Below are 26,268 nucleotides of genomic sequence, written 5' to 3'. Positions count from 1 at the left end.
AAAAAAAAGAAGGAAGGGGCCAAGCCATGAAAAAAAAAGCTGCTCTGCCTTGGGCCACCACTACCCTCTACTCAAGCCAGCATCTTCTGCTATCAGTGCCCTGAAGTGGTGTGAGAGCTGAAGGGGCAGCAGGAGCCTCCAGAGAAGCACAGCTCAGGCTCTAGTTGAGTGAGAAAAACGTGCTCCGTCTTAGGGGAAGGCAGCTTCTGATGTCGACTTCCTTTTGACAACAGACACCACCATCGTATTTGAGACCATCTGAGTCACCACTCCCCATACAACTGTTCATAAGACCGCAAAAAGGCAAATGGATCTCTGGACATCTGATAGAGTGGTGATGTGAAATGGATCACCCTCACCTTTACCTATACTTTAGTGTGGTCAAATATAGAAAGAGAACTCTGGCTCTATCACAGAAAACCTCTGCAGCAAACGAAGTCTCAAGAGAGAAGGATGGGGAGATGGGACAGGTGGGACAGATTTTGATTATAAGTTCTTTAGTATTTATATTTTAATTTTAAGCATTATAAGTACCTCAGTTTTAAGGAGTGTATTTTAAAATTTAAAGTATATTGCTCTGGAAACAAACCAAAACTTTGCATATATGCGAGAAATATAGTGCATAAACGTGCCAAGTCAGTGTTCAAACATTTTGGCTGATATTTTCTAATTTACATCTTTCATCATATAACTTGGGTCCATCTTTCCTAGATCAACCTTCTGAGAACTATTCCAATTTGCAGTCCTATTGGATCTATATCTTGAGAAATAAATTAAAAAGCTTTTCCCTCCACAATGACTCTTTGCATATTTATAAACAAATTTGGTTTTGTTTGTTTTAATCATTTTGATTAAAATGTAGAACTAGAAACAAAATGACGGTATCAAAAATAGTTTATTAGTAGTTAAGTTTTTAGGAAGTCAAAAGTTATACATGGATTTTCAACTGCAGAGGAGGTCAGTGGCCCTAATGCCCACATTGTTCAAGGGTTGACTGTATGTGTGTATACCTATATCTTTTCCTAGTTAAGGAAATAACCATACATTTTTATTTTTCTCGTGAGCTTTATTTGTTCAATTTTTGTGAATGTTTCAGGTGCATTTGAAAAAAGATATATTTTCTATTATCAGTGTATAGTGATCAATATGTATTCAAAATATCTACTATACTATCTTATTTAGATCTTCCATAAATTATTTTTTTGTCCACACTTCCTGTCTTATATTGAGAGTGGTATGTTAAAATCACCCTGTATTAATATGTTATGTCTTTTTTTTTCTTGCATCTCTTGTAATTTGTATTTTATATATAATCAGTTTATTAATTACTACATAAATTCTTAACTATGTACTCTTCATTGCAGTACGTGGATTTTAACATTATACAACACCTTTCTTTGCCTCATTTAGTTCTGTTTTTATGTCTACTTCTTTGGTATCAGAATTGCAACCCCTTTCTTATTGCTAACATTCGTCCTGTAAATCTTTGTTCATTATTTTACTGTGGTATACTATTACCTCTCACAGTTCAACTCCTGTTTCATACCAACCTTATTTTTTTTTTTTTTTGGCATTTGTGTTCTTGTTTTTATGATTGTGTTAGAATGTCTAATTCAATTTGCAGTGTTTATTACACTTTTCATCTGCTTAGTGGTTGTTTCCTTTTCTGAGTGACTTTTCAAAAGAAAAATATTTTATTTACATTACCTGAAGTTTTAAAGAGGTTTCACATAAATGTGGTTTGTTTTTTCCTCTTCCTGTTTCATGGGCAAGGAACCTAGTTAGAGAGCTCCCTCTTCTGTCAATTCTGTCCTATTCAGCATAGCGTCCTCTATGGGTGGTGGTGATGATGGGATCGGGAAGGGCAAATGATAGTCGTGTCTTTTTTCTCTTTCCTTTCTGCAGGATTCTTAAGTCCCTCACATTACTTATTTGCTTTGATAGTCACATTTCTAAGAAGTGTCACCCCTTCTTTATTTTCCGCTTCTCTCCTAGAAACCATTGTTTTCCTTTCCAAGTTTTCCACTTCTGGTCTTGAGTTTCAAGCCTTTTCCCAGTACTATGAACTACCAAGCCCCAAATTGTGTTAAGTATTCTGGCATTGATTGTTGAAGTTTTATCTTGCAGGGTTTATTGTATCTGTGATTCATTTATGTCCTCTAGTCTTCTCTTCTGAGTATGTTAAAGACTAATCTCCCTACCCTCTACCGCAGGTGTTCAGTGGTAGGCAGGAGCAAGTGTTCCTTTGCAATATTTTTTCTCTATTTATAGGTAATTTGAAGGTTGTGGTACTCTATGTCTCCTAGAGATGTTGAAAAGGTAAGGCATTATGTGGTTTTATTTGCTTTTCTTATTAATTTTATGAGTTTGGGGGAGAGATGGGAGATATTTGGCATTAGGCAACCATCTCTGTAATGTGAGAAACTGAGGATTTAGCTACTGTTATTTGTTAAAGTGCCCTTTCTCTTAAATCCTTACTCTGAAATCTATTTCATACTTCAAACCTGTCAAAGGTTGTATGGAAGACTTATTATAAGCTCTCAATAAATAAGAATTCCAAAATGTTAACCTCAGGTGACTGTCTTCTTAATGTACATGCTTACTTTCTTGTAGCCTGTCTGTGTTTAACAAACAGCTGTCACCTACATTGGCTGAAAAAATGCAAGTCTAACCATTTTAATGTTGGAGCAATTAAAACCATGTATGAAAAAATATTACATTGGACTTTACAATATATGTGCATCATAGCTAGAAACACTTCTAAGAATATATTTAAGAAAACCTCAGTTGGCGAGTAGAAAATATCAGAAAGCCTACTTAGTACTATATGGGATTGTGTTATCATAGCTCCTACAGGATGTTTGATGGCATTGTGTACAGTGGTATTTGTTCTCTCCATCATGAGATAACTCCAGCCACAATTTTTTCCATTTACGCATGGTAATGTTTTGTCCATTTAAGATGCAATTAAATTTCATTGTGTTGTATTCCAATTTAGAAATACAGCAAATGTTTTTATATATACATTAAATTTAAAATATATACATATACATACACACAAATTATAAATATGTATCTTATTTTTATATATTTAAATTATAAAATAAATGGTGGAGTAAAATTAGCAAGATGACAGAATGGGAAGCCCTGGTCTCTTTTCTCTCTACGAACACACCAATTCAACTAAAAATTCATAGACAAATTTTCTTTGTGGGAAATTAAGAAACTAGTTGAGATGCTCCAATGCTGTTGGTGAAACTACTCATGTTGAAGCGTTAGGGAAATCTAAGGCACACTCCTTCCCTAATTCGTACCCCCAGCACAGTGCCAAAAGACCAGGGAGAAACTCCCCTGCTCCCAGCTTTGCTCTTGGTTAATAAATGATGGATGGCATGTCCAATTCCCCAATTTTTCCAGGGGCTACTCCTAAGACTGGCTTCTCTCTAGCCTGTCTCAGTGTACTGATAGAACCAAGCATAGCCTGGCTGCCCAGGACCAGCAAGAACATAGGTGGTGGGGTGAGCTGGCAGTTTCATCCATTCCTTGGATCAAGATGGAGTGAGTGGACTGAAACCTTCAGCTCTCAGCTTCTCCTTGGGGGAAAAAGTTGAACTAAACATCTGATAATCCATATTTTCTGGAGATTGCCGAGGAGCTAGCTTTATTCCTATTTATCTCAGAGCACTGAGAGGACCTGGGATATTCTAGATGCCTGGGATCTACTAAGAAAAAAAGAAAGCCAGTTGGACTAGCATGAAGGTTGAAGAAGACTGCAAAAATCCTTTGCCAAATAATAACTAAAAGACAACAAAAAATGCCTTGACTGATATTATAAAAAATAGACTTTAAGTCAAAAATTGTCACAAGAAAAAAAGAAGGACATTACATATGATAAAGGAGTCAATTCACATTGGAGGATATAACAATTTTAAACATATATGCACCGAACATCAGAGTATCTAAATGTATAAAGCAAACATTGACTGAACTTAAGGGAGAAATAGATAGCAATACAGTAACAGTAAGAGATTTCAGTGCTCACTTTTAATAATGGATAGAACAACCAAACATAAAGGCAACAAAGACCCAGATGACCTGATCAACACTGCAAGTCAAGTCACCTACAGACACATGCAGAACATTCCATCCAACAGCAGCAGAGTATACATTCTTCTCAAGTGTGCATGGATCATTCTCCAGGATAGATCATATGTTAGGTCATAAAAGAAGCTTAAGAAAATTAAGAAAATTGAAGTCATATCAAGTATCATTTACAGCATCAAGGGAATGAAACTAGAAATCAGTTGCAAAAGGAAAACTAATAAATATGTGATAATTTAACAATACATTTTTGAACAACAAATCTGCAAAGAATAAATCAAAAGAGAAATTTAAAAACACATTAGAATAAATGAAAACAAAAATAAAATATAACAAAACTTATGAGATGTAGTAAAAGCAGGGCTAAAAGAAAAGTTTATAGTGATGAATGTCTACATTAAGAAAAAAGAAAGATCTCAAACAACTCACTTTATACCTTGATATGGTTTGGCTGTGTCCCCACCCAAATCTCATCTTGAATTGTAGCTCCCATAATTCCCCCATGTTGTTGAGGGACCCAGTGGGAGATAATTGAATTATGGGGGTGGTTTCCCGCATACTGTTCTCATGGTAGTGAATAAGTCTTATGAAATCTGATGGTTTTATAAGGGGAAACCACCTTTGGCTTGGCTTTCATTCTCTCTTGTCTGCCGCCATGTGAGACATGTCTTTCACCTTCTGCCATGATAGTGAGGCCTCCCCAGCCACGTGGAACTGTGAGTCCATTAAACCTCTTTTTCTTTATAAATTACCCAGTCTCTCAGGTAAGTCTTTATCAACAGTGTGAAAATGGACTAATACATATCCCAAGCAACTAGAAAAGTAAAAAAGAACAAATAAAGTTCAAATTTAGAAGAATAAAGAAAATAATAAAGATTAGTTCAGAAATAAAATAGTGAATGGAAAGGAAATATAAAAAGTAAACAAAACTAAGAGTTAGTTTTTGGAAAAAATAAATAACTTGAGAAACCTTTAGCTAGACTAAGAAAAAGAAGAGAGGCCTTAAATAAATGAAATCAGAACTAAGACATTGCAACTGATGCCACAGAAATATAAAAGATGGTAAGAGACAACTAAGAACAATTATAGGCCAACAAATTGGATAACCTAGAAGAAATGAAAAAATTCACAAAAACAGGGATCTACCAAGACTGAATTATGAAGAAATAGAAAATATGAGCGTAACTATAACTAGAATGTAGATTGAATCAGTAATCAAGAAACTTATAAAAAAAAATTCCCAGGACAAGATGACTTTTCTGGTGAAGTCACCAAATATTTAAGGAGAAATTAATGCCCATCTTTCCCAAGCTATTATATGAAAATTTAAAAAGAATAAATACTTTCAAACTAATTTTATGTGGCCAGCATTACCGTTACACCAAAGCTTGTCAAAGAGACCACAAGAAAACTATAAGCCAATATGTCTAGTAAATGTAGATGCAAAAATCCTCAAAAAAATAGTAGCAAAATGAATTCAACAGTACACTAAAAGGAGTATATGCCATAAGCAAATGGAATTTATCCCTGGGATGCAAGGATATCCTAACATACAAAATCAATTGATGTAATATACCACATTAATAGAATGAAGGATAAATGTCACCTGAGCATCTCAATAGATTCAGAAAAAAAGTTTTCACAAAATTTAACACCCATTTTATGATGATAACTCCTGCCAACCTAGAATTTGAGAAAAATATTTCAACATTTTGAAGGCCCTATATGTAAAGTGCACAGCTAATATCATGCTATGGAAAAAGCTGAACTTTTCCTCTGACATCAGAAACATGGCAAGGATGTTTGCATTTGCCATTTCTATTTAACCCTTGTCCTACTTAAAGCTCTTAGGCAAGAAAAGGAAATTAACAGCACACAGATTGTAAAAGAAGAAGTACAATGGTCCCTGTTTGCCTATGGCATGCTCTAAAGAATCCACAAAAAAGCCTCCTAAAACCAAGTAAAGTTGCAGGGTACAAAATCAACATGCAAAAATCCTCCTATATTCATTTATTAAAAGACTTCATATAGTTAAAATGTTTGTATTTCACAATGTGATCTACAGATTTAGTGCAATTCCTATCAAGACCTCAATGGCATTTTAGAATTAGGAAAACAATGATACTAAAATATACATGGAAACACAAAAAACTCTGAATAAACCAAACAAATCTTGAGCAAGAAACAAAAGGCCAGAGGCCTCAAATTTCCTGATATCAAAATATATTACAAAGCTACAATAATTGAAACAATATGGCACTGGCATATAGATGAACATATAGACCAATTAAACAGATTGGAGAACTTGGAAATAAACTTTGCAAATATGGTTAAATGGTCTTTGGGTGGCCAGACTATTTAAGGGGAAATGACAGTTTCTTCAACAAGTAGTGATGGGAAAAATGAATATCCATATTGCAAAGAAATTGCTTATCTTACACCATATGCAAAAATAAATTCCAAATGGATTAAAAGCCTAAAAGTAAGTACTGAAAATGTAAAGCCCTTCAAAGAAAACATAGAGGAAAACCTTTTGACATTGGTTTTGGCAATGATATCATCAATCTGACACCAAAAGCACAGGCAACAAAAGCAAGAATAGACAAGTAGGACTATAGGAAACAAACAGCTTGTTCACATCAAAGGCGTGAAAGGAAAATATCTTGGGTCCCCAAAATCACTAAGCAAAAGGGAAAATTCAAGCTGGGAGCTGCTTAGGGCAAAACTGCCTCTCATTCTATTCAAAGTCATGTCTTTGCTCACTGAGATAAATACGTATCTGATTGCCTCCTTTGGAAAGGCTAATCAGAAACAAAAAGATGCAACCATTTGTCTCTTACCCGTGACCTGTGAGCCCCCCATTCTATTCAAAGTCATCTCTTTGCTCACTGAGATAAATGCGTATCTGATTGCCTCCTTTGGAAAGGCTAATCAGAAACAAAAAGATGCAACCATTTGTCTCTTAATCTGTGACCTGGAAGCCCCCTCCTTGCTTCCAGTTGTTTCACTTTTGCTTTGAATTGTCCCACCTTTCTAGACCAAACCAATGTTCATTTTACATATGTTGATTGATGTCTCATGTCTCCCTAAAATGTATAAAACTAAATTGTGCCCTGACCACCTTGGGCACATGTCAGCAGGACCTCCTGAGGCGAGGCTGTGTCATGGCATACGTTCTCAACCTTTGCAAAATAAACTTTCTAAATTAACTGAGACCTGTCTCAAATTTTCAGAGTTCACAAAGGAAACAACCAATGGAATGAAAGGATGATCTACAGAATGGGAGAAAATAATTGCAAATCATATATCAGAAAAGGAGTCAATATCCAAAACATATAAAGAACTCTAACAACTCAATATAAAAAAAACACAAGTAACCCAATTAAAAAATGTATCAAAGACTTGAATGGTCATTTCTCCATAAAAAACATACAAAGAGTCAACGGGTATATGAAATGATGCTCAATATCACTAGTCATTGGGGAAATGCAAATTATAACCGCCAAATATCATCTTTCACTTATAAGGATGGCTATTATCAAACGAACAAAAGACAAGTGTTGGGAAGTATGTAGGGTAATTAGACCCCTTGAACACTTTGGTGGGAATGAAAAATTGTGCTGCTTCTGCGGAAAACAGGATGGTGATTTCTCAGAAAATTAAAAATAGAACTACCATATGATCCACCAATCCCCCTTCTGGGTAATTATGCAAAAGAATTGAAATAAGAATCTCAAAGAAATATTAGTATACTACTGTCCATTGCTATACTAGTCACAGTAGCCAACATGTACATACACGTACAATAGAATATTATCTAGCCTTAAAAATGAAATCCTGCAATATGTAACAATGTGGATGAAACTTGAGGACATTATGCTAAATGAAATAAACAAGTCACAGGATAAATACTATATGATTCCACGTATGTGAAATATCTAAAGTGGTCAAGCTTATAAAATCAGAGAATAGAATGGTGGTTGCCAGGAATGGAGAGAGGAAAAAATGGGACGTCTTTAATCAAAGGGCATAAAGTCTCAATTACGCAAGATGAATAAATTATACAGATCTACTATACAACATTGTACCTATTCTTAATAATACTGTACTGTAGACTTGAAAATTTGTTAAGAGGGTAGATCTTATGTTGTATTTACCTCAATAAAATAAAATTTTAAAAAATTAGCAAAGCATCTGCAAAGATACGTAAAAAAGATAACATGAATAACTGAGGTTTATAACTGGAAAATAAAAGCTATCTGATTTCAATCAAGGCAGAATAAAACATTTAATAAAAGCATAAGTCATATGTATTCGTTATAAAAATTCTCATCAGACTAGGAATAGGAGGGAACTTTCTCAACCAGTAGACATCATTTATGAAAATCCTACAGCGAAAATTAAGCATAAAGGTAAAAAAGTGAATATTCATTCTCTAAGATCAATAGCAAAACAAGGGTGTTTACTCATCACTTGTATTCAACTTTGTGTTGAATGTTCTGGCCACTGTGACAAGGTGATAAAAAGAATTAAAGGCACATAGTTTTCAAAAGAAAGAGGTAAAACTGTCTTTATTCATCTATGCAGATAACCCAATGAAATCTACAGAAATGCTGCTAGGATAAGTGAATTTAGGCAGGTTGAACAATAAAAGATACACTTAGAATCAACTGTGTAAATGAATATATATATATATATATATATATATATACTTACAATTTTAAAAATAAAAAATTTGAAATTAGAAAATAAAATGTATAATAGCATTAAAAACAATAGACTACTTTGGGGAAATCTCATAAAAACATGAAAGGCCTGAATATTAAAAACTACAAAACATTACTGAGTATAACGTAAGTATATGGAGACGATGAACTAGGTAAAGAAATGTGGTACATATACACCATGCAGACATATAATCCTGCATGGTACAATACTATGCAGACATAAAAAAGAACAAAATAATGTCCTTTGCAGCAACATGGCTAGAACTAGAGGCCATTATCCTAAGCAAATCAGTGGAAGAACAGAAAACCAAAAACCACATGTTCTCCCTTATAAGTGGGAGCTAAACATGGAGTACACAGGCACACAAAAAAGGAAACAATAGACACTGGGGCCTACATGGGGTGGAGAGGGAGAAGAATGAGGATTGAAAAACTGCCTGTCAGGTACTATGCTGATTACCAGGATGACAAAATTATCTGTACACCAAACCACTGCAACACGCAATGTACTCATATAAGAAGCCTACATATATACCCTGAACCTAAAACAAAAGCCAGAAGGAAAAAATTAAGCATATTAAGGTACAAGAAACATACTTTATTCAAGGATCAGAAGACTCTCAGAAATAAAAAGGAATCGGCTGGACGTGGTGGCTCACGCCTGTAATTCCAGCACTTTGGGAGGCCAAGGCAGGTGGAGCAGTTCAGGTCAGGAGTTCGAGACAAGACTGGTCAACATGGTGAAACCCCGTCTCTACTAAAAATACAAAAATTAGCTGGGCGTGGTGGTGGGCATCTGTAATCTGGGCTACTGGGGAGGCTGAGGCACAAGAATAGCTTGAACCCAGGTGGTGGAGGTTGCAGTGAGCTGAGATCGCACCACTGCACTCTAATCTGGGTGATAGAGCAATACTCAGCCTCAAAAAAAGAAAAAAAAAAGGAAAGAAATAAGAAAAGGGAATTAACTATTGATACATGTTATCAACATAGATGAGTATAAAAACTATTATGCTGAATGAAAAATCCAGACAACAGATGTACATATTATATGATTCTATCTATGTAAAACATAGAAAGGCAAATCTATAGTAACAGAATACAGTACAATACTCATCTGTGAGGGGAGGAGCAAGAGGAAGGTATTTTATACATAGGGAAAAGGGTACTTTTGAGGTTAGTAGGTGTTTTATATACTGCTGAGGTGATGGTTTCACAGACGCATAGATACGGAAATACATCAAATGTCATACTTTAAGCATACTTTATATGCTTAAAGTATCTCAATTATACTGCAACAGTGCTGTTAAAAATAAATAATGGCTAAAAGCTTAAACAAGCACTACATAGAAGGGGATATAAAAATGAAAAAAATCATGAGGGGTAAGCATCATTATTCATTTGGAAAACGGAAATTAAATGTACAATTGTATGCAAATGCATAGTATCCAGAAGGTCCTTAGACTAAAATAATTCATAATACTATGCGTTTTCAAGAATACAGAGTAACACTCACATAAACTGTCAGCGAAATTATAAATAAACTTTATAAATAAATTATTACTAGTTTTTAAAGCATGAACTAAAGGGCCTAAATATATGACAGCTTATGACTTAGAAATTCAACTCCTAGTTGTACACTCAAAAGATATGAAGCCACATGTCCCACAAGAGATATATTAAAATGTTTATAGCAATTTTACTCATAATAGTGAAAAGTGGAAATGACTCAAATGTTGAACAATATTAGAATAAATAAACAAATTGTGATACATTCTTAAGAATTCTACATGACAATAAAAGTAAGGAGCTACTGCTGCATGAATATATGGATGTATCTCACAGACGTAATGCTTAGCAACAGAAGCTACAAGGATCCTATATGCTAAGCTTCCATTTATATGAAATTCAAGAACAGGCTAAACAAACCTATATTTTCAGAAATCAGAGTAGTAGTTTTCTTGGAACAGGGGAGACGGTATCAATTAGCAAACAGCAAGAGAGTCTTGGTGGTGGTAGATATTCTCCATTGCAATCTGGTAGTAATCTTGTAAGTGTAGATATAGCTTAAAGGTTTACATGTAAATTTAAGATAGGTATTCTTTATTGTGTTTTTGCTCAATTAAAAATATACGAAGAGGGAAACTGTAATCAATGAAGTATTTAGTGTAAATGAGAAAATTAGTGGAGAAAAATTTCATGACGGCAGTTTGTGGAGCAGGTCTAGTAAGGTGCCAGTCCAAACAACAGCAGGTGGGTAAGGGCTCTTGGAAGGATATTTCCAATGAGAATAAAGTGACACTCATGGGTTATATAACATAATTGAGAACTAAAAAAAACAAAAAACTTTAATCTGGCAGAAGAGTTGTTTTTTATTGCATAAGGGTTATAGCAATAGAACCTCAAAGAAGGAACTATAATCCTAGCTTACTATTGGGCTCTAAAATGTCCTCTGTTTGGCCAGACGCAATGGCTCATGCCTGTAATCCCAGCACTTCAGGAGGCCGAGGCAGGTGGATCACTTGAGGCCAGGAGTTGGAGACCAGCCTGGCCAACATGGCAAAACCTCATGTCTACTGAAAATATAAAAATTAGCCAGGCATGGTGGTAGGTGCCTGTAATCCCAGCTACTGGGGAGGCTGAGGCATGAGAATCACTTGAATCAGCAAGGCAGAGGTTGCAGTGAGCTGAGATTGTGCCACTGCACTCCAGCCTGGGTGACAGAATGAGACTCCATCTCAATAAATAAATAAATGTTCTCTATTTATGAGGTCATGATGATGAAACATATTGTATTATCTAACTACTATAAAGAACAAATTATCCTCAAACTTGTAAGCTTGAAACAACAAAATATTTCACTTCACAGTTTCTGAGGTCAGGAATCAAGAGCAGTTGTGCTAGGTGGTTCTAGCTCAGGATGCCTCATGAGATTACAGTTGAAATGTAGGTTGGGTTGTATTTTCTAAGGCTTGACACTGGCTGACGTGTTGAACCAAGGAGGCTCGTGCACAAGGCTGTCTAGAAGATGGCTGCAGTTCCTTGCTAGCTGTTTATAGGAGGCCTCAGTTCTTTGCCACATGGAACGCTTCAAAGAGTTGCTCATGACAAGGTAGCTGGCTTCCACCAAATCAGATGATATGAGAAAGGGCAATGCCAAAGACATACTGTCTTTTATAATCTGGCCTCAAAAGTGACATGCTATAACTTCTGCCTTATTCTCTTGGTCACACTGATCAACCCTTATACAATGTAATTGATTATATCAAAAGTGTTAAATTCCAAGAAACAGAGATCATTGGGAGCATATAGGAAGCTGTTTACAGGAGTCTAATCTTCAGCCCCAAATGATTTCTGTCCCTCCCACATACAAAATCCACACCAACTGCCAAATCTCATCCCGTTACAATGTCAGCTCAAAGTCCAGAAATTTGTCACATCCAGGTATGAGTGAGACTCATCAGGTGAAGTTCCTTAAGTTTAGCTTCTTGAGTATCATTTTTCTCCATCTGAAGGCTTGTGAAATTAACAATACTAGAGATTTCCTTCCCTTATACACTCAACATTTGAAGAACAAACTCTATAGACATCCTTGTTCAAAAGAAGGAGGGGCATGAGAATTACAAAGGAGTCACTGATGCATAATAATTTAACATCTAGCATAGCAAACGTTGGGACTCATTTGATTAGGACTCAGTCCTATTTCTGCTATAAAACGACTCTTCATAACTCTTGGATCCACCTTACAGGCTCTTAGTTCTGTCCTTTGAACCATTCTTACTTTTGAATAAAAGGTAGCACTTCATTGTCATTTTTCTACTGACATAGTCATCTCAAAAGTGTTTTGAGGTTTTCTATGAACTCTATTTGTAAAAACCACACACATAAATCTCTTAATCTTCTCTCTACCTGGAGCTTCTGCTGAGATACCTGAGGGACAATGCCCTAGGGCTTCCTAGAAGCCCTATTATTTGACCTTTATAGATCCTTCGTCTGACTGAATTGAGGCACTACTTGTGTTCTTTCTATGATATTTACAGGAAATTTTAGTCACACCCACACCTTCTTCTTTAGAATCATGCTTTCCTAAGAGCACTCTAGATTGGATCTTTGCTCAGATTCTATTACTCAATTTTAGCATTTTTGACATGCTAACATTTGAGAATCCAGGAATCTCAAAACTGTCAAGTTCTGTCTTCTTTTGCTTAACAGCCCTTCCATTAGGTTAAGTGTCTTCTATAGCATTGTAATATAAGTAGTAGGAAGAAATCAGACAGTATCTTCAACATTCTGGCTGGAAGTAATTTTAGAGCATTCTCTGAATTCATTAAGTACATTTTCTACCTTCTACAATGCTACAGACAAAAGTGTTGCTAAACTTTCTGGTATTAAATAGAAAGATTTTTACTTTCTCCAGTTTCTAATATGTTTTCACCTCCCTACTATAAACCCGTACTAGAAGGTTTCAGTCTTTCCTGTCCTTTTAGCTTCCATCCATTGCCTGTTTTCAAGCACTCCAAAATTTTAGTGGTTTTGGTTTTTTTTCCTTCATAACAGTAACTTCATTCTTGGTACCAAAATATGTATTGATTATCTATTGCTATGTGACACGTTAATATTTAGTGACTTGAAAGAATAAACAGTTATGGCTGGGCGCGGTGGCTCACGCCTGTAATCCCAGCACTTTGGGAGGCCGAGGCAGGCAGATCACCTGAGGTCAGGAGTTCGAGACCAGCCTGACCAACATGGTAAAACCCCGTCTCTACTAAAAATACAAAAAAATTAGCCAGGAGTGGTGGCACACGCCTGTAATCCCAGCTGCTCAGGAGGCTGACGCAGGAGAATTGCTTGAATCCAGGAGGCGGAAGTTGCAATGAGCCGAGATGGCATCACTGCACTCCAGCCCAGGTGACAGAGTGAGACTCTGTCTCAAAAAAAAAAAAAGAATAAACACTTTACTATTTCACACAGTTTCTGTGAGTGAGGAATCCTTGAACAGCATAGCAGGATGGGCCTAGCTCAGGGTGTCTCATGAGGTTGCCGTCAAGATATTGGCTGGGGGCTGTAATCATCTGAAGGCTTGACTAAGACTGGAGCCTATACAAGCAAAGAAGGCTCATAACATGGCTATTGGAAATAGACTTCAGTTCCTTGCTGGCTGTGCGTAAGAGTCTTCAGTTCCTTGCCACGTGGTCCTTTCAACAGGGCTGCTCATGACGTTGTAACTGGTTTTCCCCAGATCAAGTGATCTGGGAGAGAGGAAAAAGGAAAACGTCATACTATCTTTGATGACCTATTCTCAGAAATGAAATATCATCATTTCCACTTTATTTCATTGGTCACACAGAGCAACCTTGATACAATGTGGAAGGAAATTCCACAAAGGCATGTATAGCACAAGGCGGGAATCATTGGTGAACATCTTGCAACTTGTCTATAACACATAATTTGTAGATTGTCACCCTTTAAAATGAACACAGATTGATAGTAAGAGACATAACTGTTTTCATATAGCAAAATTTGTAAGTGCATTTACAACTGGTAAGAAGTGACCTGGAAAAGAATAAAGCAGACAGTAGAATTAATGGCCTTATATTCTCATCTTACATACTTGGGCACATGTTGGCAAACTAATGCCTGTGGACCAAATCTGTCTCACCATATGTTTTGTCAATAAAATTCTTTTGTAACACAGTCAAACAATTCATTTTTGTATTATTTATGTCTTCTTTAGCACCACCATGGCAAGGTTGAGAAGTTTCAACAGAGACTGGTCCACAAAGTTGAAAATATATGCTATATAGTTTTTTGAAAAAAGTTTTTCAACCCCTGCGTTAGGATATAAAGAGAAAAGTTTCAGAAAGTCCGAAATTATAGAACTAACATTTCCAGGTGTAGATAACTGAAATGAATTATAAGGTTCTAATGAGCATGAGCATACTTATGAAAAGCTCTTTTTTTTTTTTTTTTAACGGAGTCTCGCTCTCTCCCCAGGCTGGAGTGCAGTGGCGTGATCTCGGCTCACTGCAAGCTCCGCCTCCCAGGTTCTCGCCATTCTCCTGCCTCAGCCTCCCGAGTAGCTGGGACTACAGGCACCCACCACCACGCCTGGCTAATTTTTTTGTACTTTTAGTACAGACGGGGTTTCACCGTGTTAGCCAGGATGGTCTCAATCTCCTGACCTCGTGATCCACCCGCCTCGGCCTCCCAAAGTGCTGGGATTACAGGCTTGAGCCACCGCGCCCGGCCATGAAAAGCTTTTAATAAGTGAAAGGAATATGATGCGGTATGAGAAAGAGAATTCAAATAAGCAGTGTGGGACCAAGGGATATTTGTGCAAAGACACCATTCGTCTCTGGATGAAACCTGATATTTGTGTGATGAAACTTGGTTTCAGGAGAGCTGAAACTGAAATTTCTTGCAGTCTTTTATCTGTGTCTGGTCACACAGCAGAGACAAGATCTGTAATTATCTCATATGGAAGCTATCAATAAACAAATTGACCCTGGATTCCACTGAGGGATTTTGAACTTTAAAGAACTCACTATAAACCATAAGTTAGCTAGTTAGTTAGCCTACTGCCCACATCACGGCCAAGAGTCAAAAACAGACACCTAGGCATCTCTGGAAATAAGCGAAGAGCTGTCCCAGTTCAGCTGTAAAATAACTCACTTTCTTATGCATGCAATATGAGAATACAGATGTCACTAACTGATATGGCTTGGCTATGTCCCCACCCAAATCTCATCTTGAATTGTAGTGCCCATAATCCTCACGTATCATGGGAGGGAACTGGTAGGAGGTGATTTAATCTTGGGGGTGGTTACCTCTTTGCTGTTCTCATGATTGTGAGTGAGTTCTCACTAGATCTGATGATTTAATAAGAGGCTTTTTTTCCTTTTGCTCAGCACTTCTCCTTTCTGCTGCCATGTGAAGAAGGATGTGTTTGCTTTCCTTTCTGGCATTACTGTAAGTTTCCTGAGGCTTCTCCAGCCCTGCAGAACTGTGAGTCAATTAAATGTCTTTATTTTATAAATTTCCCAGTCTTGGGTATATCTTTATTAGCAGCATAAGAATGGACTAATACACTAATGTTGTGGGTGAGCAACGGCTATCTGGGCTGGTGGCATTGAGGTAAAAGAATTTACCAAGACAGCTGTGGGTAAAGAAAGGCAGATTTATTAAAGAAAAGTAGGAAAATATGTTTCCAGGGAGGCAACAGGCAGCATCAGCAGAAGAAAAGCTGACTGCAAAGAAACAAAGGCTTGCTGAGGATTTTATGGAACAGTGTTTATGCTGTATGCTGCAGAGGGCTTTGTCCAGTACTGATAATGCCAAGGTAGCAGTGAGCTAACTTGCAGGTGTCTGGTAATAGTTTAGCACATGGCCCATATCCTGGACCATGAAGAAAGGCAGACTCATAGCTTATCTGCTTTCTCTTTCTGCTTTTCCCTGCTCCCACCAGCCTAACTCCTTTTCCCTAATTAGGACTTCACAACTAATGGAGAAACCAATAATTAATGTATTGAGAAAAACAGAAAATAATTACTTGTCCTCACATGCACACGTATGTTTATTGCAGCACTATTTACCATAGAAAAGACTTGGAACCAACCCAAATGCCCATCAGTGATATACTGGATAAAGAAAATATGGCACATATACACCATGGAATACTATGCAGCCATAAAAAAGAATGAGTTCATGTCCTTTGCAGGGACATGGATGAAGCTGGAAACCATCATTCTCAGCAAACTAACACAGGAACAGAAAACCAAACACCGCATGTTCTCACTAATAAGTGGGAGTTGAACAATGAGAACACATGGACACAGGGTGGCGAACGTCACACACCAAGGCCTGTCGGGGGGTTGGGGGCAAGGGGAGGAAGAGCATTAGGACAAATACCTAATGCATGTGGGACTTAAAACCTAGATGATGGGTCGATAGGTGCAGCAAACCACCATGGCACATGTATACCTGTGTAACAAACCTGCACATTCTGCACGTGTATCCCAGAACTTAAAGTAAAATAAAATAAAATAAAACAACAAAAAAAATAACTTGTCCTAACATATGCGAATTAAGGAGCCAAAAGGCAGTGTTTACATTATATAAACTGGCCGGGCACAGTGGCTTATGCCTGTAATTCCAGCACTTTAGGAGGCCAAGGCGAGCAGAACCCTTGACTCCAGGAGTTCGAGACCAGCCTGGGCAACAATGCGAAACCCCATTTCTACAAATGATACAAAAAATTAGCTGAGAATGATGGTTCGCACCCGAGTCCCAAGTACTCAGAAGGCTGAGGTGGGAGGATCACTTGAGCCTGGGAAGTTGAAGCTGCAGTGAACCGTGATTGCATCATTGCACTATAGCCTGGGCAATGGGAATGCAACCGTGTCTCAAAAAAATAATAATAAAAATAAAACATAAAATAAGTGGCATAAACTATGAAGTAGCAGTTGTAACATATTTTTAGGATTATGTGGGTACAGTAGGCATAACTCTAAAGTGGTTTCTAATTAGTACACCAGTGGCCTAGTGTACACCTGCATAATCCCTTCCCCTTTAGTTTGAGTAGGATTTGGGATTATGATGGGATGTTACTCCGTGGTTAGAGTATATTAAATAACAAAGGTGAGGCAGTTTTTCAGATTTAATTAAGGTTCCAAATCCTTCCATCTTTTTTTTTTTCTTTTTTGGAGAGGAGTCTGGCTCTGTCGCCCAGGCTGGAGTGCAGTGGTGCAATCTTGACTCACTGCAAACTCCGCCTCCTAGGTTCAAGCGATTCTCTCGCCTCAGCCTCGCGAGTAGCTGGGATTACAGGCGTGCACTACCACACCCAGCTAATTTTTGTATTTTTAGTAGAGACAGGGTTTTACCATGTTGGCCAGGTTGGTCTCAAACTCCTGACCTCAAGTGATCCACCCGCCTTGGCCTCCCAAAGTGCTGGGATTACAGGCATAAACCACCGCACGCAGTCCAAATCCTTCCATTCTAAGTCAATCAAAATGAATTTTTTCATCACAAAAATGATGAAAATAGATCAGCTTTGATTCATAACAGAGAAAACCACTCTAAGTGTTAAAATCAAAACAGAAGATAATGCCTAATGAAAGGAGGTCAGGGATATAGGATAGTTGGCGCAAAAAAATATTGATAATCATTACATGCTTGCCTGTATTATTTTAAATTTTTAATTAAAAAAATGTTGTTTTGTAATCACATGGACAACAAAACCAAAACATTACAAATCTCCAGAAAGTGCAATGCATAAGCTCTCCTAGTTCAAATTAAACATTTGAAAGATATTATTTTTCATCCTATATCTTTTGTCAGTTAACTGAAGTGCATTTTTCCTAAATCAATCTTCATACAAGAATGTGAAGAGGGCCAGGGATGGTGATTCACACCTATAATCCGAGCACTTTGGGAATCCAAGGTGGGAGAATCCCTCGAGGCCAGGAGTTCAAGATCAGCCTGGGCAACATAGCAAGACCTTGTCTTGACAAAAAATTAAAAATTAAAAATTAGCCGGGCATAGTGACATGGTGCCTGTAGTCCCAGCCACTTGGGAGGCTGAGTCAGGAGGATCACTTGAGCTTGCAATGAGCTATGATCTTGCCACTATACTGCAGCCTGGCCAGTGTGAGTTAAATTTTATTTTGTAAATTTTATTTGATGTGAATTAAATTTTATTTAAATTTCTGCTGAGAATTAGCAAGAATGTAAATAAACTTACATAAATGTGCAATAAAACTACATTGAATTTAACATTAAATATATACATTAAATGAAAATACAAAATTCTTTATATTAATTTTATAATTCTCAAATGTAGATGTACAATTTTCATCAATTTTAAAACACATTGTTTCACATACATGACAATTGTATATGACACTGTTTGAAAACATTTTATAGACTCCAGAAGTAGACAATTAGTAATAATATAACAGGCAACTGTATCATTGTTAGTAATGTTGGGTCTTTACTCTCCACCTTCTCTGCCCCAAGAAACATTTAAATGAGCTGTTGCTTACAGATATAACGATTTTTATCTTCACAGGATTCATCTAAAGCATTTCCATTTGGATTATACGCTATGCAGTTCTTTGGATTAAAAGTTTCAAACAATGGAAATCTGTAATGAAGAAGAAAATGTTAACATACACAAAAAGGAAGTAAGAATGTTCAAGGAATTTTTCAATTAAATGATATAAATTTTAAAAGCATTTGAGTGAGATACTAACATATTGAGTCCTTTTTTTTTTTCAGTAAACACAATTTTCATGATTCTCTAGTGTAATGCTACAAAATACCCAGTTATTTTCTCACTAATCAATAGCATTGAGGCCAGGGATTTTTTTCATTGCTGTTTTTCTGTTGTCATTAATGGTTTAAATATGTGACATGCTTTTCTTCTATTTTATTTAAGATGTATTATCTGATCTAGTCTAGGAAAACAAACCAGAGCATAAAATTTGTCTCTGTGTGATGGTGCAAATCTCATGTTTATAAATGAAAATGAGATTCAAAAAGTACACACATACAGAAAATGAGTCTACAGTATATAAAACATAAGAGCATGCTGAGAATATTGGGGTCTACCAGAATAAATAAAATAATAAATATACTATTTTTTTGGACTGCCTCTGTGTATATGAGTATCTGTACATGCACATATACTTCCAAGTGCTGGTACTAAGGCAAAAATAAAGCATATGTTAAAAGTTCTTTTATGGCTACAAATACACTAACTTTCACGTCACTTGAGCATTAACTTGGATGCTCAAGCCATCATCCCTGGCCGTCTTCACATTCTTGTATGAAGATTGATTTAGGAAAAATGCACTTCAGTTAACTGACAAAAGATATAGGATGAAATATAATACCTTTCAAATGTTTAATTTGAACTAAGAGAGCTTATGCATTGCACTTTCTGGAGATCTGTGATGTTTTGGCTTTGTTGTCCATGTGATTACAAAATAATATATTTTTAATTAAAAAATTTAAAATAATATAGGCAAGCATGTAATGATTATCAGTATTTTTTTGCACCAACTATCCTATATCCCTGACCTCCTTTCATTAGGCATTATATTCTGTTTTGATTTTAACACTTAGAGTGGTTTAGAGCTGCCTAGATCTAAAATTGTTATTTTGTTATACTTTTTCCTTTTACTGTATTCTCATGCCCTAGACAAGGTTATTTCAGCTACAGTGCTCCTGGATGTTACCTTTACTAGTCACATCTAAGGACAAATTCATAAAGGGGAAAAAAGGCCGTGATTGCCAGAAACTTACAGATACTGGGAGAGTGAAGAGCCATTCTCCCACAACCAGGCGGTGTGCTCCTCACTATAAGAGAGTCCAATCCAGTAAAATTGTTGACTGGAGCTCATAAAATCCTGTTTCAAGTAAAAGACAATCACATTAATCTAATTTTAATCTACTCTGGGAATAACATATTTTGAGGGAAAGTCAGTGTTTAGAATAAGATTCAGCCTGTCCATCACACAAACGGAAATTATTTTTAACTTCCTATTTGAAAGGGGTAATCACACGACTCAAAGTTCTCATTTATCAGGCCCATTCATATATGGAGAAAAAATACCACAAAATCTCACTTCTTGAAGAATTAAAAACCTTCTAAAAGGAGATAGAGTTTTCACGGAACACTTTCTTCACGGGGGATCAAAGATTAAATTTGATTCCAAAATCGTGGTATTGTGAAGGATGAATCCCATGGGTATAATCCACTCAACCTATAATTCGCAAATGTGCCGCATGCATCAGGAGAATTTTTTCGCTTTTTCTTTTTGTTTTTTTGAGACGGAGTCTCGCTCTGTCGCCCAGGCTGGAGTGCAGTGGCGCGATCTCTGCTCACTGCAAGCTCCGCCTCCCGGGTTCACGCCATTCTCCTGCCTCAGCCTCCCGAGTAGCTGGGACTACAGGCGACCGCCACCACGCCTGGCAAATTTTTTGTATTTTTAGTAGAGACGGGGTTTCACCGTGTTAGCCAGGATGGTCTCGATCTCCTGACCTCGTGATCCGCCCGCCTCGGCCTCCCAAAGTGCTGGGATTACAGGCTTGAGCCACTGCGCCCGGCCGTGCTTTTTCTTAAGAATTGGGTAATTAGGGGCTGGGCACGGTGGCTCACGCCTATAATCCCAGCACTTTGGGAGGCCGAGGCGGGCGGATCATGAGGTCAGGAGATCGAGACCATCCTGGCTAACACGGTGAAACCCCGTCTCTACTAAAAATACAAAAAATTAGCCGGGCGTGTTGGCGGGCGCCTGTAGTCCCAGCTACTCGGGAGGCTGAGGCAGGAGAATGGTGTGAATCCGGGAGGCGGAGCTTGCAGTGAGCCGAGATCGTGCCACTGCACTCCAGCCTGGGCGACAGAGCGAGACTCCGTCTCAAAAAAAAAAAAAAGAATTGGGTAATTAGGGCCACGCGCGGTGGCTCATGCCTGTACCCCTAGCACTTTGGGAGGCCAAGGTGGGTGGATCACCCGAGGTCAGGAGTTCAAGACCAGCCTGGCCAATATGACGAAACCCTGTCTCTACTAAAAATACAAAAAGTGCCAGGTCTGGTGGCAGGTGCCTGTAATCCCAGCTACTCAGGAGGCTGAGTCAGGAGAATCACTTGAATCCAGGAGGTGGAGGTTGCAGTGAGCCGAGATTGGGCCATAGCACTCCAGCCTGGGCAACAAAGTAAAACTCTGTCTCAAAAAAAAAAAAAGAATTGGGTAATTTTTCTTACCATATTTTCCATACTAGCTTATATCCCAGAACGATGACAAAAACTATAAAATTATGAAAGAAATTATAAATTCAATTAAAAGAGTTAAGAATCATAGTCATTTAGTTGGTTCTTCAAATAAAATGGGTAAATATAATGACCTATTATCTTCTTTGAATTCTTCCTGAAAAGTTTCTTTCACTTTATTTGGCACCTATCTTGATTTGTATTCCCATGATATAAATCATTGAGGAATTTAATAAAGATTTTACAATGACTAAGGCACACAGAACAGATAACTCGATTCCAATATAACCATCCACTTACTATGTGATTAATGACAAAGTATTTAACTTGTTTAGATAGTATATTTTTCTAGATCAAAGAAAATGTAGAAAATCAGACTTAGCACATGCCAGTTCATCTGTGTTTTGAAGCTGAAGCAGACTGGATTTCTGAGAAGCACAGAGATGCCTACTTTCGTTCCAAGTTTTCTGTTCACTGGAAATGAAGTAACAGTTGCATCTGTACCCAACCCATTTTTCTTGGCAAGAACAGCAGTCAGAGTCTGACAGAAAAGATAAAGCATGACTAATGACACTGGAGACTAGACATTTTTTTCAATGCCAATTAATTATTCAAAATTTATTTGCTGTGTATTCTTTTAACATTCTTTCAGAATCTACTGTATACACCACACTTCAGGGGCTACTAATGTGAACAAATTAGACCTAAACATGATGCTTTTTCCTCATGGAGATTATATTCTAGAGATAGAATCACAATTAAATAATTTTCAATAATTTATTAACAATATTTAGTGATGATTTAGATAAGTACAAAAAAATTAAGTATGTTAAAACAGCATGTGGCAGAGTGTAAGATGAGGGGCAGTTACAAGAACCTTTTTTTGAGGAAGTGACCCAAAACTAAGTACTGTAGCATAAATAGGAGTTAACTAGATGAAAAAGATTTAAAGGAGGAAAACATTTCAGCATATTTTCTGAGTCAGAAAAGAATATGGTACATTTGAAGAATTTTGATATATGTTTGGATATCTTATTTTTGAAAAGGGAATATAAATGAATCAATTATCTTGAGGCTTAATTATACAGTTTTTCAATAATAGTGTCTTCAACATTTGTTATCCACAGTAATAAAAAGCATGACACATCACAGGCACTCAAATCTTTGCCATATAAGTGGTGCTGAAGATGTTGCACTATTATTTTTATATTTTTAATTGTTTTTGAGACAGAGTCTTGCTGTGTTGCCCAGACTGGAGTGCAGTGGCACCATCTCAGCTCACTTCAACCACCGCCTCCCAGGTTCAAGTGATTCTCATGCCTCAGCCTCCTGAGTAACTGATACTGCAGGTGCGTGCCGCCATGCCTGGCTAATTTTTGTATTTTTAGTAGAGACGGGTTTGGCCCGTCTTGAACTTCTGACCTCAAGTAATATGCCTGCCTCAGCCTCCCAAAGTGCTGGGATTACAGACGTGAGCCACTGTGCCTGGCCAAGATGTTGCACTGTAAATGAAGCACTATATAATCACAGATGATGGTGAGACAACTTGGGGCGCATTCTGAAAAAAATATATTTAGAAAATTGGGGCCGGGCGCAGTGGCTCTGCAGGGTACGGTGGCTCACGCCTATAATCCCAACACTTCCAAAGGGAAGCCCAGGCAGGTGGATGGCCTGAGGTCCGGAGTTCGAGACCAGCCTGGCCAACATGGCGAAACCCCGACTCTACTAATAACACAAAAATTAGCTGGGCATGGTGGCGGGCGCCTGTAGTCCCAGCTACTTGGGAGGCTGAGGCAGGAAGGCGGGAGAATCGCTTGAACCGGGGAGGCGGATGTGGCAGGGAGCCAAGATTGCGCCACTGCACTCCAGCCTGGAGGACAAGAGCAAAACTCCATCTCCAAAAACAAAAATTGGACTTTGAGCTGGCTTTCACGGGATAAGTAAGGTTTAGAAATCTGTGCACTATATTCTGGAAAAGGAGAAGTAGTGAGATGCAAAAGTATAGGTTATAAGCAAATTCAGGCAGGTAATGAGGATTAACTGTAACATTTCCTGTGGTTTATTTTTTGTTACTTAATTACGAGCACTCATGTAGGAAACATATCTTTCATTTCAGGCTACTATTTTCCTGATTAGTTAAATGTACAAATGATACACATTCAATGTAATTTAATCATTTTTACATTAGATTGAGTAATGTAAAATGAGACTATCCTACACTGGTAGGCAAATTTCTATTACTAAGTATAATATTCCATCATGCCTCTCTGTGTGAAAAACAAGGAACTGCCTATTTAATCCTTTACCAATGCTAAGTTTTCCAAAAAATGTGACCTACCTTTCTGGAGTTCTATGTCGGGTCCTGGAGTAAATGCTGGCTCAATACTCAGTTTAGTAAAAGCTATAAGAAATGATTAGAAATTTGCTTAATTAGGTATGGGTTTATGAAATAATAAAATATTACACATTAGCAAGATGAAGCCTTTATTATTAAATGATATCATCACAGTTTTGATTTTCATGGAGACTTGCTTAGAAAAACTTACAATTTTTCAATAAAATTCCCAACGTAGCCGTCAACGAAAGGCATATTATCCCTAAGGTCCCAGAAATTAACCACCACAGAGTGGTCTTAAACACTGTGGAGAAAGACAGACAGAGTAATGACTTAAAGAGCAAACACAGGAGCTGAGTTCTTAAAAGCAGAAACTAGCGAGGGAGAATCCACAACATTCTTTCATTTGATAACGGAGTCATCTTGCCAATAAAACACTGAAGACTTTCCAATCAGGACTTCACCCAATACCAGCATTTTTATGTGATGTATCTTATTCTTCAGGAAGATTATTCAAACATTTTCTTCTCTACCAGCTCTGTTGCAGTAAAGTGAATTTACCATTTATGTTTTAAATTGGCAGAGATGCTTAAAGATCTGGAGGAAGAAGATATTAACAAGCACCACGTTGTGTTTTATGGACTTACATAACAGGCATTTATTTTTATTCTCTCAACAAAATCACAAGACAGATAGTATGATTCTCATTACATAGATGAGAAAACATAAGGTCCAATAATAATGTTATTTTCTCAAGGTATCAAAGCAAGTAAGTATCCAAGTCAGAAATCACATGAAGGTGTGTCTAGCTCAAGAATCTTTCATTCAACATAGTCTACCATTGTCACAATAATACTAGTTGAGAGTATGTCCTCTCCTCATCTCAATGCAGGTTCTGCTCTGATAAATGTCTAGCTGCTCATTGGGTTCGTAGAGATATTATAGGGAAAAGAAGACATAGGAACATTCTGGACTTGGTGTGATAACTGATAACAGATGGGTAACACCTTTGAGGCCTGGCTTCATTTCACAGTACATTGAACATACATAAACAATCCTTTTTCCCCTAGAACATTCCATTTGTTCATACTCAAAATTACTTGCTTCTAGGCCTTTCACCTAAAACATTTCAACATTAGGAGATTCTGTGCTAACATGAACACACTCTCAAAGAGTGATGTTGTCATTAACAACAGTACAATGTGTCAAACTGTTCAGTTGTGTAATTTTTGGATGTCACGACATAAATAGTCAATTAAAAACTTTTCAGCATTGTGTCATTAATATTTGGCATTTTCTGTTGCTATACTAGAACACTGTTGCTCACAATTTAACCAGGCTAAAGTTCAGTTCTCATTCAGAATTTAAAGGTAGCCCTGTCAGAAACCACTCTTTAAACCTGTGAAAAAACTTCATGAAATCATGTCTAAGTTACACAATGAAGAATCAGGAAAATATAATGAATGTGGAAAGTGCTAATGCATGAAAATCCTAAAAACATCCACTGTTAATCATGTCCTTTTCTCTCAAAGCATTACCCCAAAATTAGCCAATCCAAGAAATAGCTTTTCTGGTTATTTTTAATTTAGTGACTGAAATCACACATACCTGCCATGAGAAATTATGTTCCAAGAGCGAAGTAGAGAAGGCACGATGTGTACTTTTTCAGAAAGAACAGCGTTGAATTGTTGGAGCTGAGCTGGAGGTTAAAGAATCTGAAAGTTGAGTATGAAGAAATTTAGCAAAAAAAAAGAATGAAAAATTGTGTATTTAAATGATGTTCTTGAATCATCTATTGGTGAGACATGTATTATAGTGTGAATAAGAAGCAGTAGAATCACAAGCCTCTGAAGTGTTCCAGGAACCACAATACAGGAAATTCTCACAGCACTTTTGCAATATTAACACTTTGGCAAGGACTAAAGAAGGTGAGAGGAGGTCAGAGGGAGTTTTGTTGCTGTTTTGTTTTTTATTGTTTGAAAATCAAATTCATTTTAAAGAGTTATCTGGAAAATGAAGGAAATGATGCGCACACCAAAGGTAAATTTACTTAGCATAACAAAATTACTCACGGAATTTTCCTCTTTTAATAATAATAAACATTTATTATTTACCTTGTACTTAACACAATTTAAAGCACTTGGCATATGTTAGCTCATTTATTTCTGTAAATGGCTTGATAGTAAAGATATATAAATATCTTCAATCTATCAATGAGAAAACTGAGGCATACAGAGCTAAGTAATTTGCCCAAGGTCACATAAATTGGGATTTCCATGTCTCACTCTGTTCTTCTGGTCTCTACCTAGTTATCCTGGCCATGACAGGCAAAGT

General features: G+C 37.1%; 1 protein-coding gene across 2 annotated transcripts; it reads right to left on the bottom strand.

The window, feature by feature from the left end:
- Nucleotides 1-4,025: 4,025 nt before the first annotated feature.
- KLRD1 (killer cell lectin like receptor D1) lies at nucleotides 4,026-25,757 on the bottom strand. Of its 2 annotated transcripts, XM_054443295.1 has the most exons (7): nucleotides 25,543-25,757; nucleotides 24,146-24,238; nucleotides 23,938-24,000; nucleotides 21,989-22,140; nucleotides 20,133-20,236; nucleotides 18,869-18,969; nucleotides 18,100-18,329 (listed from the first exon to the last, which is right to left on the bottom strand). In XM_054443295.1, exons 1-7 carry the CDS (start codon nucleotides 25,547-25,549, stop codon nucleotides 18,301-18,303), a joined length of 549 nt encoding a protein of 182 aa, XP_054299270.1. In that variant the 5' UTR covers nucleotides 25,550-25,757; the 3' UTR covers nucleotides 18,100-18,300. The 2 variants fall into 2 exon arrangements, with proteins under 2 accessions (XP_054299271.1, XP_054299270.1); XM_054443296.1 differs by lacking the exon at nucleotides 24,146-24,238 and having other exon boundaries at nucleotides 4,026-18,969.
- Nucleotides 25,758-26,268: the final 511 nt, after the last annotated feature.

Source organism: Pongo pygmaeus, chromosome 10 (genome assembly GCF_028885625.2).
Source record: "Pongo pygmaeus isolate AG05252 chromosome 10, NHGRI_mPonPyg2-v2.0_pri, whole genome shotgun sequence".
Classification (NCBI taxonomy): Eukaryota; Metazoa; Chordata; class Mammalia; order Primates; family Hominidae; genus Pongo; species Pongo pygmaeus.
The sequence above is the reverse complement of the archived record's forward strand: the minus strand, read 5'-3'. Positions and strand labels throughout refer to the sequence as shown.